At 41.4% G+C, this 16,737-nt stretch overlaps 1 protein-coding gene across 1 annotated transcript in view; it reads left to right on the forward strand.

Annotated features, from left to right (window-relative positions):
• The first annotated feature begins 550 nt into the window (after window positions 1-550).
• The window catches only part of LOC111231502 (receptor-type tyrosine-protein phosphatase delta-like), a 61,711-nt gene continuing 45,524 nt past the window's right edge, over window positions 551-16,737 (forward strand). The window contains exons 1-3 of the mRNA XM_022758607.1: window positions 551-635; window positions 12,002-12,147; window positions 14,589-14,730. Coding sequence (XP_022614328.1) covers window positions 551-635; window positions 12,002-12,147; window positions 14,589-14,730 — 373 coding nt within the window. The remainder of the gene's footprint in view (window positions 636-12,001; window positions 12,148-14,588; window positions 14,731-16,737) is intronic.

The following is a 16,737-nucleotide window of genomic DNA, read 5'->3' on the forward strand; positions in this document are numbered from 1 at the left end:
ACATTTGGAAGAAATCCGATATTGAAGTGCGGCCTGCTTTGTAGATTGTATAACGGATAAAAACTAAAGCAAGAGAAATTGAGGCCATCGCTTACGTGGGAGATTAAAAAAAAAAAAAGAAGAAGAACTTTAGAAGCCGACTGATGTTTCAATGCTAAATGTTTGCCATAAGTTGAAATTCATCAGCTACTTTGTGAACTCTCACACACGCACACACCAAAACACACCTCCGGCAATGAGTGTATGGTCTTAATGAAGCGAGAAGAGGAGAGGCAGCTGCATAACCGGAGTGTTAGAGGCCTAGAGGGAACTCACACACTTCAAGTGTGTGTGTGTGTGTGTGTGTGTGTGTGTGTGTGTGTGTGTGTGTGAGTGTGTGAGTGTGCGCACAGACTATATAATATCTGAAACTCTCTTAATTTGGACTTTGGAAGGATGCTAATGACTACATTTTTCTTTTCCCCTTCTCTTCTTTCTTTCTCCAGGTTGTGAGGGCCTGTTTCTATCGTCCTGTTGTACAGTGAGGCAGTGAGCTCACGGCGGATACAGCATGCATGTGTCGAAATATCCCATGATGCACTCTGCCAGTCCAGGCCTGCTCCTCCTCAGCTTCCTCTTCCTCGCTGACGCTGACTGTGAGTCTTTTCACACTCCGACCAAAATAATTTACGCACACAGACACACACACACACACACACAAACACACACACACACACACACACACACACCCATACACAGACATGTATATGCATCAAAAGAAAGTGTTAAATTATACACTACGTAACTTTTGAACACAAATACTGTTTGTACGTAGACACATACAGGGTAGGAATGACCTGATTTTCTTTTACACTCCACTTCTGATATCACATCCCTACAGTACGTGTGTGTGTGTGTGTGTGTGTGTGTGTGTGTGTGTGTGTGTGTGTGTGCGCGCGCGTGTGTGTGTAGGGTAGCAGGTTTGATACAAGGCCAGCTGTTTTTGTCCATCCCAGTATTACTTGGCATGGATAGACAGACCACATATGGCAAATCAGATAATTTCCCTACTGCTTGTGTGATTGTGTTCATACTGTGTGTGTGCGTGCGTGTGTGTGTGTGCGTGCGTGCGTCCGTGTGAAATCTCTGATTGTGACTAGTCCAATGTATTTCTCAGTGAGTAGGATTTGAATATCTTGCATTTACACATGAAGAAAAAACTTCAATGATTAATTGTTTAGCAAAATTATTGCAGAATTATTTTCTGTTGATTGATTAATCAATCAAGTGACTAGTTATTTCAACCCTAGTTTTAATCATATTGGGGATTTGATGTTTACGTGTGTATGAATAAAACTTATAAATGACTTTATTAAACAACAACCACAGATAAAACAATGAAAATATCTTCTATTAAGACAAAATTAATAAAAACATGCAAATACTCTCACTCAGCCACACATCCCTATCTGATTCTGACGTTATCCAGTTTTTTGATCATCTGTTTCTGTCAAGTATCTCTTTGACTGCTCAGCATATGAGACACTCTTTTTCTGTAACGACTGACTTAACTCGCTTAGGTGTCTGGCTAAATTTGGTTTCTCCATCTTATCACCCATTTTAATGGGACTCAGCAGTGACAGGCAATAGTCAGTTCATCCTATATTTAACAAGTGCCAGACTTTCATTTTTTTCAGCATATAAATCATTGCTATATTGTTTAGTAGACATTTTTATTTTTCTGGCTAACGACAATTTGAGTCAAGCTGAAGACGATGATCAGGAACTTGAGTAAATAGTTTACATGCTAAATATTCTTTTGTGCTTCCTCAGCTACCATATTCAGTTTATCCAGGTGTCTGAAACCAGTATATGATGTTTACACATGCAAACATATGAATGAGTCAGAATAAACCATTACTGGGTTGCTAGAGTGTTTGCAAACATACCTAGTATTAGTGTCTACCTGTATGACTTCCCATGCAGTCAATTTGTCAGGTTGACCATCAGCAGTGAAGATTTGAATCTCACAATAGTGTTTTGGGTTGAGTCTAAGGATACAAGATATGAACACAGAGGGAGAGTGTGTGAGAGCTAAAAGATGGGATAGACAGAAAGGGAATAATAGAGGAGAGAGATGAGGAATGGAGAATGAAGTCAGATGAGCTCACCATGCAGACTGTTAAACATCTGGGATAATGGTGATAATGGTATCTAGTAGAATTTTCATTTACATTTGTTTTAAAAATGCTTCTCCCATATGTGTTAATGTGTTATAAAAAAGAAAAGAAAAAAAAGAACAATGAGCAGATAAACCCTGCAGCACACACAGTGTGGTGTGTTTGTTGGAAAGAAAATGCAGTGTCGCTCCAAGCTAATGGTTGTGTGATGCTGAACATATATCATCTCCACTCTGTAACACACACACACACACGCACACGCACACAAGCGTATGAACACACAAGTATAGGCTTGAGGGAGCCATTCCCACCCAGCAATGTTTTAAAAGTCCACAGTCACACAGAGCCCAGTAAAAGCACACACATCCACAAACCACTCTTGTATTCCTTTCAGCCTCCTGCCCTCTTGTCCCCTGTGTAAGTCCCAGGGTCGGCCAGTGAAGGCCCAGTCATCCATCAAAACGATGATGCTCCCAGACTTCCTCTGTGAGGGCTGGGGGAGCAGCACAAATATAACGAGGGTGGAAAAGATTCGTAGTTTGTCTCCTCTGTCTATATTTTTCTTTTTTCCCCTGCCCTCGTCTCATTGGCCGTGACTTTCTCCATTGCTCTTTTCTTGCCCGCTCTCTGCCTCTTCTCGGCACATCCATATAATCTGGTGAGAAAGGAGGGACAGAGGGCTTGAGGGGGGGAAAGGGAGGAAAGGCTGTTCTTTTCTCTTTTTATCTCATTGTGTATGACGTGCAATGCCTCTTTTAATATCAACAGTGGGGACTCAGAGATTTGAATGTTGAGAATTCAAACAGAGGCTGCTGGGATACTGACGTCTTTGCTGCTCATCACGTGTCTGCGTGTGGTGAAATGTTAAATGCACTCTGAAAAATTGCTTTCAGTTTTCTTAATGGGAAATGAATGGAATACATTTTAAGCATAATAGTGTGTCACAAAATAGAGGTTACATTTTAGTTTACTCCTCTATGTCAGCGCAGTGGTATCATTTTCATTAAACTTTGGAAACACCATCAGCACACACACTTTTTACACAAGTTCCACCCATATACACACTATTGGACTGAGGGTATTAAGATGTAATCAGATGGAACAGTATCCCATGTGCATAGTCGGAAACCTTGCATGACACAGCGCCATATGTGCATTCTGCACACAGCCACTGGTGTAACAATACAAGCAGTCCACTGAGCTTTCCGTGTGTGAATGTGTGTGTGCGTGTTTTTTTCAAATTCCCTCTTTTACTCTCTTTTTCTCTCCCCCTGTCTCTCGCCACCATTTTTTTGTTTCTCAGTGAGCTTGTGTGCGCGTGCGTGCATATGACATCTATCTGGTGGATTAAGAGTAATGCCCTGATCCTGTCGCAAACTAGGCCACTGCTCCATGTACGCAGTGAGATGCCCTGTGCGAGAAGCTGCATCTCTCCGCGTGTCATTCAGGGCGATGGGAAACAATGCAACAACAGGGTTTTTTCTGCTGACCCTCGTTTGCCCCAAAACCAACAAGCTGTCGTCCTTCCCCTGGCAGCTTGAATGTAACAATAAAAATTCCAGCTGAAATACAACTCCTTGTGTGTGTAACAGAACTCAACAAAACGTCTGCTTCTTCACAGGCTACAGTCGAGGAGGCATTGCTGAGTTGCAACCCAGCACTTTAGTAAGCAGGCTGTGTATTTTCAAACCAAGCAAGAGTGGTTTAGGATTCTGCCTAGGGTGGCTCTTGGTAATGTGAAACTCTTTACCCTCAGCTTGTATCACATCATTTATGTGTTTTAAAAGCTGTGCATTTCCAATTTACTTTTTTTTCCACAAAGCTTGGTGTAAAAAAAAAAAAACCGAGGCATCAATAAAAACTAAAAACAGTTTTTCTCAATTACTGAAAATGTGACCTTTTCATATATGACATATAAGGCCTGTGCACATTGGAAACACAGAACTTGCTGCTGTGGTGACTGATGGACCTGTCAACGTTCGACAACATCCTTCAGGCTGACTGGAATCTGAAAGGTGGTTGGGTCAATCTACCACAATGACAGCACCGCTACTTTTGCTTACTTTGGGACGGGCCGCACCGGACGTCAACAGCTTAGACAGGAGCCCTCTCTGGTTACCATCAAGTATTTCATTTAGCTTTCCCTCAGGTGCTAAGTTCAAGGGTCTGAGGTGCTAGAAAAAAGCAATGTCTTCTTCCGCAACACATTGCATTTTACTTTTCATATTGTGCCCGCTAAATTATCATTTCCAAAACACAATTTTTTGAACATTATATGCCTTCAGCTCAGGTTCTAGTATATTTAGTTCTAACTGCAATGATCAGTGTGCAATTCAATAGGCCCTAAATCTGCATACAAAGCTTTACACAAAGTATAGCTTTGGTTTTAGATTTGATGCAATTCAATTCCTATGAAAAGATGCCATACTTTTGTTTCATTGGGTGAAGCTAAGAACATAAGAAGGCAAACAACCTGCAATACATGTAATGCCGTTATCAAAGATTTGTGAGATCAGGCATGTGAGTAAGGATTTGTGTTCAGTGGAACATGCATATATATATATATATATATATGTGTGTGTATATATATGTGTGTGTGTGTGTGTGTGTGTGTGTGTGTGTGTGTGTAAATATATATATGTCTTTGTTAGTATGTTTGTACTTGTCTGTTTTATATGTATATATATGCAAACATGTGTAGCGCTTAGGGTAGACAAGCGATTAGATCGTGATAAGTATCTAGCTTCATGTGAGCTTCATGGCTCCTTGTAGCTGACGGATGAAGCTCTTTCAGGATTCACTGGAATGAGATGAAGGGTCTCAAAGGTTAAAGGTCCTTGCCCTGGGGATTAGTTAAGGGTGTGAAACAGAATCAAGCAGTTTTTTTCTTAGATGGATTGTGTTTCTTTTCTGTGATTGATTGGTATTGCCTGACTCATTGAAAGAGCAAAGAAAAGGCAAGATTCCTGTTGACATTACTGCCCATAACCACAGTATGAAATGTCAAAATGTCAACATTTGCTCTTGGCAGTTGATGATCGAGGCACTGAGTAATTTCTCCTGTGGACTGCAAGTGATGATCAAATGACCAAAAGCCCTCCAGTGCTACACTGGTCAACATGCTGGTCAACTCTTTCGAGATAAATTTCAGCATTATCTTTTTTTCTGTCAATTCCTCCTGACATGTGGTTTTTGTAAGGATTAAATAAATAAGATTTTACGTTTGAGCGTTAGAATTGCAGGAGGAGACCTGACAATATCTGTACCCTGGTGGTGTACAGCTCAAAAAATATATGGGAGGTTCACTTTTCTTAAGTCTAGGGTCAGGCCAGGAAACATCATCAAATTCCATGCTGAAGAAAAATGAATTTAGCAAGTTCTCTCTGCTGTTAAACTAATAAATGGGTCATTTTTTACCCTTAAGACATTGGGAGGGTTAACACGCTTAGACAGCGCTTATTTAAAATCGGAGGGGGAAAAAATCTGTTTTGACACTGCAGAAAAATCTACAGTGATGTCGAGTAAGGAATACAAGAAATGAGAATCACTCTAATCACGCTGAAATTGTCCTTTAATTTCCTTATTTTTAATTAAAAAGGCACTTATGAACTTAACTAATTTCAGTCATTATCTAATAATTCATGGTATATTTTATGGAATAATTTATTGTATTGTATTGAAATTCAGCTCTAGTGATGATGTGCCAGCTCATGCTCATCAAGAATATGACATTAAACCTTAAGAATGAAATACCTAATTTAAATGCTTGACGACCTCTTTCCATCAACTCCAGTGCAAATATCTTTCCGTGGAAGGCGACAGAAATGGGTCACATCACAAACATTTTCAGAAGTCATATATGCACAAAATTAAAATGCCAATCACGGTTATGTTATTATTTTAAACGTTTACTGCTGGTGTACTGACATTAGGAGTAGTCGGCTGTTAATATTGTGGTTAGAGGGCATAAAATGCACCTTTGCGTCAGTAGTCTCATACTCAGTTTGTAGCACAGTGACCCTTTGGTCCCTCAATAAGTTCTCCATCATAATCTATTAACGTCAGCCCGTGAGCGAGACGGATCGGGCTGAGAGAAGGACTTTCCATGTTGATGAGAAAGAAAATGAAGCCGTTCTGCTGCCGAAGCTTCTCAGCGTGCTGCATCACTGACCCACAGCTGAGAGGCTATTAGCAGCTAGCATAGCTGTGCACCCATCCATGAGTAACAGGTTCTGACTAGCGTTAGCTTAGCATTAGCTTAGCAGTTGCACCCGTCTGCGAAGAGGACTGGATAGCGTTAGCTTAGCTCTAGCGTAGCTGACCACTGGTCTGTGAGTAATGCACTGCAACCAGCACTGAGAAAACCCTCTGTTCATATTTATGGGAAGCCAGCTCTGACCCAGTAAAGTTGTGTACCCAGTGGGTAGCCCATGTGTTTGTAATGACCTGTGTATAAAAGAAGACCCTATTTGATTAAATCCTCCCCTTGTGTTTCTAACAAATTAACCCTGATTAACTCGCCACTAGTCAGACCCTGGGGGAGGAATGGTGGGTAAGTGGCATGCTAATTGGACATGCATTGGCATCAGCAGTAAAAGTGTATTTTATCTTATGCTATTGCATCAGTGTAAAAAAGATATTTTTAGAGTGATACTTGATGACTGCAGATCTACAGTATATGCCACAAGGATGTGCTACATGCAAGTCTCAATCATGCAATTTAATATGGGAAGAAAAATAGTTGGAAATAATCTAATGCCGCAGATTTGTTATAGAGGACCCTCAAATGGATGGACACTTAAACTTTGTGAAACTTGAGTAACATCTTATCTTTAATGTGAAGTTTCATCAAAGGTTACGGCACTTAATTGTGTATAATTTAATTTTCTATGTTGAAGTAGCCCATTTTGCCAAATGTTTTCCAATTAACACTTGTGTGTGCTGCAGAAGGATGATAGCTGTCTCTCTGTGTTTATTGGCCCCAGTAATCCAATTTCATTTCCAGGACGAAAGCGAGCAGCTGATAATTTGCTCTTAATGTGTCGGTTTGATGTTAATGTGTTTTAAGTTATGGCTCTGGCCAGCTGCCCACCCACTCTTGAGGCTGACTATCATGGCCCTGGCTCAGGCCCTGATATTGGCCTCGTTCCTCAACTTGTCTAACAAGCCTGACTCAGTTCTCATTTGGGGAGTCATCAGCTAACCACCCACTACTACATTCAACACTATGCAGCTGGATCTGTCCCTGGCAAGGACCGTAAATTGCTCATTACATGCCCAACTATCGACATGAACACACACACACAGGAAAATATGAGGCGCAGGCACAGATGTGATCAAAACTTCCAACGCACAGACTCTAGTACTCACAAAAGCTATTCCTGCACACAAACACTTGTCCACACAAACTCAGGATCATTATGAACTTGTCCAAGGGGGATGCGCCTGATATCGATCTGATCAGGAAGTTCAATAACCATTTATCCCCTTCCTCCTCGGAGGGATCATCCACTATTTAACCTGCGAGCAGAAACGGCCAAGCGTTCAGCTCAAACATACACACTCACACACACACACACACACACACACACACGCAGGATTAGCTACCGTTAATGTCTGGGCTTCCCCATCTGCTCCTCTTAGCCAAAACTATTGTCTTTTCCGAATGAAAGCTCAGCTTTCTCATTTGATGATTTCATCCTTCTTTGGTGACCCAGCATCTGCTTCACAGTTTGTTACTTTGTTACCTGCAGAATCAAGCAGAGTAGGTCCATTTCATTCTGTGGATTCCTTTGCTTTTTGCTGATTTGATTTGTTTGGATAGGTCTTCTTCATGCTTTATTATGCATCAGACCAGCTAGGTAATTGAGGGGACACCAGATGAGGCCCGAGGGTGCACAAATGGCAACATCTTGCAGAGATTTAGAAGAAGATTCATAGGAAAGAGTTCAGATCACCGAGCACAGTTGCAGCCAAAATAAATTACACAAACGTCTAGGTTAATTATTATTTTTACAGAAACATTCTTATTAGCTCATTATATTAGATTCATTTAATCATGAAAAATTATCCAGATTTCTAAGTCTACATTATCATCAAATGTGGGACCCCAAAGATAAAACACACATTTCACTCATACGTGTGTTCATAAATTTCTCAGTGCCATAAAAAGCATGAAAGCCCCTAATTTATCACACCTTTAAAGTTCTCCTTTTACAACCTGAGACTTACATCTTTCCCGGTGAGTTCCATCTGTTTTCCCCTCCCAAATATGTACTCTCCATTCTTAGATATATACTATTTCCCAATCTTAATAGAGTATATTCGTAAATCATACTCCCTGAGGGTTTGTGCTAGCATCTGTTCTTACAAACACAATCTCTCTCTCGCTGTGTCCCTCTAGGTTAAGACAGCATCTGCCAGCTACAGTATGTCCCTGTAGTCTCTTACACAGTGCCATTAGCTTCATTTAGTCTTGCTATTTGTCTTTTCAAAGCGCTACTCCACTGAACCTCCATCACCCCATTACAGTTTGCAGGTTCATGTAAGGAGAGTTTAACCAAAAATGGTGTTGTGTGTTTCGGCAACAAAACACAGTGCAGTGGTTGGGGGAGAAGCACAGCAGTGTGCTTTCAGTCCAGTTTTTACCTGATTATCAGATGACATGTTTGTGATACAGGTATGATCACTCAAATTTTTATTTTAGGGCTCCATCGTTCTGTGCTATTTCCTCTATACTTTTGATTTTAAGTACCAAAAAGACATGAAGATGATCTTTCAAAGTTTATCACACGTCTTCAGCTGTGACTCGAAAGTGGTCCGGAGAGGGGAGCTGACTTTATAATCCCTGCCATCTGTTGTGTAGATCAGATCCCACTGTATGGCGACCTTTATGTAGGCCAATCTCAGTCCACCCCACACAAACACACACACACACACACACACACAAACACACACACACACACACACACACACACACCAAGAGGGGAAAGATTGCCACCGTCTAATTCCATCTAAATCCCTCTCTGTGGACCCAGTTAGTGGTTTCCCCGCACTTCCATCTTGGGTCATATTAAAGAAGAAGAGGAGGGCTGTCAGGAGTGCTTGGCGACATGCACGAGCACCTAAGCCTTTGCCCCTGAACCGGACCAAGTTCTTTCCAAGTTTTTTTCCAAGTCCATCATCGTTTTTGATTTTATATCCATGAAATGATGAATCTGCAGACATCCCCATTTCTTCCCCTTAAACAACTCCAAATATCGAAGTGCCTTTTTGAGCTTTACCCCCACCACCCACCACCAACACCACCACCACCACCACCACCACCTCCACTCTCCACCCCCACACCAACCCAAATGTCAATGCTTAATCCTACCAAGCAGCACGATCAAAAGACCCTGATGATCTTGGCAAAAGACAGAACAGTTAGGACACAGAGAGGGAGTAAAGAAGAAGAACAAGGATAGAAGAAGGAGCACAGGGAGGATGATTTTCTTTTTTTGGGGAGGGGGGGCAGAGGGGAAAAGAGAAAGAGGATGAGAGCCATAAAGAGAGGGGAGGAGAGAAATAAGAGAGAAGAGGAATCGCGAGAGTGAGTTGGGAGAAGTGCGGAGCATACGGTTGCGCGCGCACACACACACACACACACACACACACACACACACCCCTCTCATTAAGTCAGTCAGTGTGACAGGAAGACTTATGTAACACCCCAGAGATGGAGGGAGGAGATGGAGAAAGAGTAACAAGAAGGAGGATGAAAGAAGGAGCAAGGAGAGCAGCAGCTGTGAAGAGATGGGAAGGGGGGTGGGGGGTTGATTCAGTGGCAAAGAATTAGGAGTGGGGCACAGAGATAAAGGGGCAAAATCTGAGAAAGCAAGAGCCTAAGACAATTAAACAGCAGATATATGAAGAGGGGGATTGGGGCTAGAGAGATAAAGAGAAAGGGGGAAAGATAAAAAAGCAATTGAAAGATCCACCGTGCCTTTTAGTATGGTTCTGCTGGCTTTACACTTTTCATTTGTTTTGTGGGGGAGAGATTAGCAAGAGGATTAAGAGAGCGATTCTCCCACTCCTCATTCTTCCTGTTTCCCTCTCTCACTCTCTCTTTCTCTTGTTCTCTTCGTCCGTCTCGCTCTCAGATGGGCACACGCACATTTGCTCACTCACTCAGGCACCACGCACATGTACAGTATAATGGCATGCATGTACAAACTGCGTGCATACAGTAATAAACATGTTAGGGTTAAAGCTGATGGTTTTTATTACTTACGAATCTGACAACTACCATTCATTACTTATGAATCCATTAATCAAATGTGGTGTCTTCAAACAACGATGCAAAAGCAGAGAACGAAAACGATCAATCAATTATCACAATTCGTCGGTTGACTTTTTCATTTGACCGACACATCGTTTCAGCACTAACGTACTCACACATTCTCCCATACACATACATGTGCATGGTTTGTGTATACGTAGGTAAACTGGGATATGCGAGGATGAAAAGTAAGCAGACATATATGCACACACTCTCTCTCTATCTGTCTCTCACACACACACCCTCTGTTGTATTCAGTCATTGAGGTGGATTTGGCCGTGGGCCAGCGAGGTGTAGAGGTGATTGGGCAGCTTGGGGCTCTCTGACCATGTTTGCCAGTACATCTGGCTCGTTCTCTCTCTGTCTCCCCCTCTCTCTCCAATCCACCTCTCATGCTCATCTTCCTCTCTCCCTTCACTTCCGTTGTTCGTGCTTTTTCTCTTCCTTACCCATTCTGCTCTCCATCTGTCTCTCTCACTCATTCTCTTTATCTCACCCGCGCTTCTGTTCTGCTGTCCCCACTCTTTCAGCACACTCTCTCTCTTTTTCTCTCCTTTTCTGAAAAGCTTAGCTTCTCTCCCTCTCTCCCTCCCTCCTTTTAAACAGCAAAAAGCAATTTCTCTCCCTTTGTCAGGGCGGTTGGCGGTAAGCCCTTAAGTAGGGATTTTCTGGTTTGGCTGGAATGCCATTAGGCGAGCTGGCGGTGACGTGCCATGACTGACGTGCCGAATCTTTTTGATGTCGTGATGTCACAATCCAGCGGAGGCTGTGGTTATGATATTGTTGGCGTCCCCGGAGCGAGGGGTTTTAGTGGTCATGTCAGGAGTAAGTCTTCATAAATCCTTTATGGCACAGAAATATTAAGCTTCTTTGGTGGTACAGGGACAGAGGGAAAAACATGGTGGAACGTGCACACACGTGTACAGAAAAAAAGACGCACACACAGACATAAAGCCACCCACATGCACAACTGCACTAAAAGACTGATATACAGGTGCACGCATACTCCAAGAATGGGCTCACGCTGTAACACACAAACACACAAAACCTGCCACGCCATTCAACAATGTTCTGATCTATTTTAATACACGCACGCGCGCACACACACATGCACACACACACATGCACACATCTGGCATTCCCCTTTCCCACACTCTTTTTTTAGTACAGCAGTGGTCTAAGTGTTGCAGATGTGTGAATGCCAGATTATAATAGTATATTAAGTGGTATTCTGGGGCTTAAATGCATTTACAGTAGAAAAACACAATAATCCATCACAGAATGTGTACATGTACAGTATGTGTGAAGAATCATTAATATAGTACTGATGGTGATGTGTTGTCCTATAGAGCATTGTGTAACCCATCCATCAAAACTTCATCTCTTACGCTTTTCACGGGTACATACACGCACACACGCACACACATATAGTCACACACACCCACACACGCACACACACATACACACACAGCGATAATGGTTTGAGCTTCACCTAACTTTTCAATTGCATCTCTTATTACAGCACCCCCCAGATTCACACGAACCCCAGAAGATCAAACAGGAGTCCAGGGCGGAGTGGCTTCCTTTGTGTGCCAGGCCACGGGGGATCCTCAGCCCAAGATTGTCTGGAACAAAAAAGGCAAAAAAGTCAGCAACCAGAGATTTGAGGTATGCTGCTGAGAAATTGATTAAGGAACTCATAACCTTGTACCAGCGCTGATTTCTGCTCAACCCAGAAAGTGAACTGAAACTGAAATGGGAACGATAGAGGTTCGTGGAAAGCAGCGGTGTCACAGCAGCATTAACTGCTGCTATTGCTGTCAGTTCTTGTCATTGTTTTTCCTATTTTATTTGTGAGCCTTTCTCACAGCAGACATTTTGACCTGAAGCTGACTTGAGCTGAAATAATTGGTAGATTAATCAATTAGCCGATCAACTGAGAGTTAGTAGAGAAGATTGATACCAGTCTCAAAACTGTTGATTAAATATGAAGGTGGAGCCAGCTAAACAAGATATTTGTGAGCTTTAGAGATGCAAGTAGGCTTTTCTTTTTCTTTTTTTTTTCTTTTTTTTACCTCTGGGCAGAGCCAGACCAGCTGCTTACATGTTTTCAGTCACCTGCTGTTGGCTGTAGCTTCATATTTGACAGAAGGGTTGATGTACGCATACTGTGCTACTTCTCATCTAACTCATAAGATGGCAAAAAGTAAAAGCAATTCCTCAAGCAAAAGTGCTAAGTATTACCTAGTACTACTTCTTAAATTTGTGTGGATCTGCTGCTTCTTTGTTTTACGTGATAGTGAACTGAATATCTATGGGTTATGGAATGTTTGGTTGGACAAAATAGGACTTTTGAAGATATCACCCTGGTTTGTGAGGGTATTGTTTCACAGTTTTTGGACATTTTATAGACCAAACAATCCGTTTATGAAGAAAATATTTAGCAGATTTATTAATAATCAAAATAACTCTTAATTGAAGAGTTAATGGCTCCCTTACAGTCAGGGTAGCCAGTTCCAGAGCTCTGGTAATGTGCATGCAGACTCATGGAATTTCCTAAATGAAGCAGGGCCATCATTAATGTTGTTAGTTACACCTGGGCTCTTCCTTTGATGACAAACCAGAGTGTCTTGCTGTGAGACGAGTGTATTGTTGCTACTGTCATTACCGCAATGAAAGTTGACATTTAAGCCAATAATGAGGTTTGTGTTTTGTTTTGGGTACAATAGCAACAGCCCTTTTCTGGGATTACATGAACACCATCTACCACCATTTTGCATTTAAAACTAAAATTGTGTTGTTAAAGATTTGATCAGTTTACCTGCTTTTCTTCATTTGTTCTCCAAAGGTTATACAACTGTGTGAAATGCTGTCTACTCCAACCCTTTCATATGTCAGATGATGCCTTGGGCTACAATATATGAGATTCTTATATGATCAGCTTTATTAGTTTCCCAAAGGCTCTAACCTTTGATTTATTTCCCCACCTTACTTGTCACTCTTAGATGGAGATGTTGAACCAGCCTCTCTCCTAGCCAGTCAGTGTCACCCTGAGCTCAGGGTGCTTTTCCACTTTAATAAGCCAAGTTACCTCCCAGGTTTAAGTTCATCTTGGTGTCTCCCTGTTTGTGATTATATCACTCGGGGAGATATTTTATTTTTAATCTACCCTGTATACGCTCTGACGACCAACTGTATATTTCTCTCTGCTGTCCTGTCCATCAGAAGTTGTTGTGGGATTTCTTTTTATTGGATTTCAGTCAGTGGAAACCTTCTCAGAATTCAGAATCCAGATCTACTACATGCATGTATTAAACTTACGCAAGAGCATTTATAATGTACAATCCAGTAGTTCTGAAAGATTTAAAGTTATTACATATCCAAAATATGAAAAGAATATGAGACATGATCAAGTACAATTGTACTCTAACTATACTAATCGATGGAATGCTTGTCTGGTGCCACCTGAAATTTATTTTAATATGTCCATTGATTGATCCTAGACTGTGGCTCCGGGCATGCCTAGTGGCTATGGATTAAACCTGACTAATGCTCTCATTTTTCCCAGGCCCTACCCCTCAGCTTCTTCTCAGTAAATTAAAAACTCGGAAAAGACCTTCAAAAAATTTTGTCTCTGAAAATCACTGTTTGTCACTGAGGTGCAAACAATGTTGAAGGTAAAATTAAAACCAAACAACAACACAAGTAAGGGCCCAGTACTTCAGCTCATCATTTAAACAAGGCTGCAGCTAGTACAGTATATCTGTACCACGGTTCAATATTTTACAGCCTGATGAATCGAGAGGAGGTTTCTTAAGACTTGCAATATCGCATTTTGTGGGGGTCGCGGAAAAGAAGCTGTAAAAACAGCACTGACATTATTTTTAACACACAGTTTTTTTATTTACAAATCCAGCATCTTTAGCAAATGCAACTTTAACTCTCCTTTTAGCTCTGCTTTGGTCTCCACCAACTTTTTGCTGAGGCTCAACAATCAAACCACCACAATCCCTTTCACTTCACGCATCATTTGTCCAATGTTATTTTAAAAATACAAATTTTAGCCGCTTTAATATCTTTATTTATTAATTTTTTTTTACCACTAACAGGTAATAGAGTTTGATGATGGGTCTGGCTCGGTCCTGAGGATCCAGCCACTGAGGACCCCCAGAGACGAGGCCATTTACGAATGTCACGCCTCCAACTCCGCAGGAGAGATCACTGCCTCCACCAGACTAAGTGTGCTACGAGGTCAGTGTCAACACACACAGAAGCCATGTTTCCATCTAGCTGTCAAGCGCAACTTTTAATTGCTTTGAAGAAAATTACATAAATTCATAATGCTTAATTCTAATGGCCTTTATTTAATATTTATAAAATATAAAGCGTTAATAAATTGTTTAAAACACAATATCATCTATTTGTAAATAGATATAAGGGAATTTTTAAGTGTTTAATTTTCATCAACTATAACTGCACCTGTGAAGCATCCTTTTCTGTAAACAGATAATGAATGATTCACACATTTATATATAACGCAGTTAAAATCATATAATAAATGTTTTATATGAATTTTGTAATGTAGTTATTCATCATATTTATTATATCCGACTATTTCCATGGTTGAGAATAAACCTTTGAACTCAACATGTTTTCATGAGTTTATAAACCGTTTTAACACACTGTGAGGATTTGCTCTGGTGATCTGTAATGTCTGTCATTCACATTATGTAATAGTTCATATATTCTGTTTATACTCTACTTATGGATGCTTCATGAGAGTACTAGTAATTGTGGACAAATATAGTCTATGAGTGTGTTATGACTACTTTATTAACTTTTCATACACTTATGGTATATATATACTTCTTTGAATACCTAATGGGGGAGTTTCTTATGGAAAAAAATATTGTGTGTAAAGGTACAACTCCAGTAATTTAACATCAACCGACCCGCTCCTCATTCATTCTGAGTGGTGAAGTTTAGCTTGTCTTGGAGACTCGTAGGATGCTCTTTTTTTCCCGATGCCGATATATATATAAATATTCAAGTGTAAGCCTGGGTCCACAGCGGTTGATGGTTTTGTTAGTGTTAGCAAGAGTCCATTAATGCAGATAGTGATGTTAGTGTTAGTGGAGTCCATTAGGAGAACATTATGTACCGGTAGTTTGAAGCTCAAGAGTGTCTTAGTGAGTGAAGCTGCTCGAGTGTGGATAATCACATCGCCTGCCTTTACAGTACATGCTCGTGGGGAATGGACGTGCAGCCTATTGTTCTACCATCTCTCTCTCTCTCTCTCTCTCTCTCTCTCTCTCTCTCTCTCTTTCTCTGTCTGTCTCTTTTTCTTGTTCCCTCTTGTCTCTCTGAGGGTTAGTAACAACACAGTCTACAGTTCTTCCTCCTCTCTCTCTTCTCTGTCTGTCTCGTCTGTGTTTTTGTCTCCCCCAGGTTCATTCCCTCCCTTATTTTCTCTTTATTTCACCCACCTTCTTTCTCTCTATCTTCCTATACACTTTCCTCCTTTTCTCTGTCTCGCTCTCCTCTCTGTCTCTCAACATGCTCTTAGGTCCACTACACAGCAACCTCTAAATTATTCACATCAGACCACTCTTTGCATCTTCTGTGCTGTTCCGCTCCATCCATCCAGAATTTTCCCCTGTCTCACATGGTTGTTTTTGCGCGTGTCTGTGTGCGTGTGTGTGTGTGTGTGTATGTCTCTGTGTGTCCATGTCTCTCTGTGTGTGTGTGCAAACAGGCTCAGTTGCGCGTGTAAATTTGTATACGCTGCTGCTTATGTGTCTCCGCATCTATTTTTGATTTTTCCTGCCTCGCTTGATGGAAGCTGCTATCCTCTCGTCTCCAATCTTTGTCTTTGTCAAGAACACAACCACTCTTGCGCACACACACACAGACAGACACACACACACACACACACACACACAGGTGAACACATATACATATACATACACACACACACACACACACACACACACACACACACACACACACACACACACACACACACACAAGCACACTCACAAACAAATCTATCCTCAATCTAAGACAGTCAGTCTTTATGTAGTGATTAGCCTCTTTCTACTCCTCTGAGGAGTCATTGTGTTGTGGATGAATAAGAGGCCACCTGGGAGCAGCTAATAGCCCCTGATAGACTGTCAGTCCAAATGTCAGTTGCAAAGTACAGACACATACACACACACATGTTCACCCACAAAAACACACACAGAGGTTCAAACGCAC

Source organism: Seriola dumerili, unplaced genomic scaffold, assembly GCF_002260705.1.
Source record: "Seriola dumerili isolate Sdu_G_001 unplaced genomic scaffold, Sdu_1.0 BDQW01000302.1, whole genome shotgun sequence".
In the NCBI taxonomy this organism is placed as follows: Eukaryota; Metazoa; Chordata; class Actinopteri; order Carangiformes; family Carangidae; genus Seriola; species Seriola dumerili.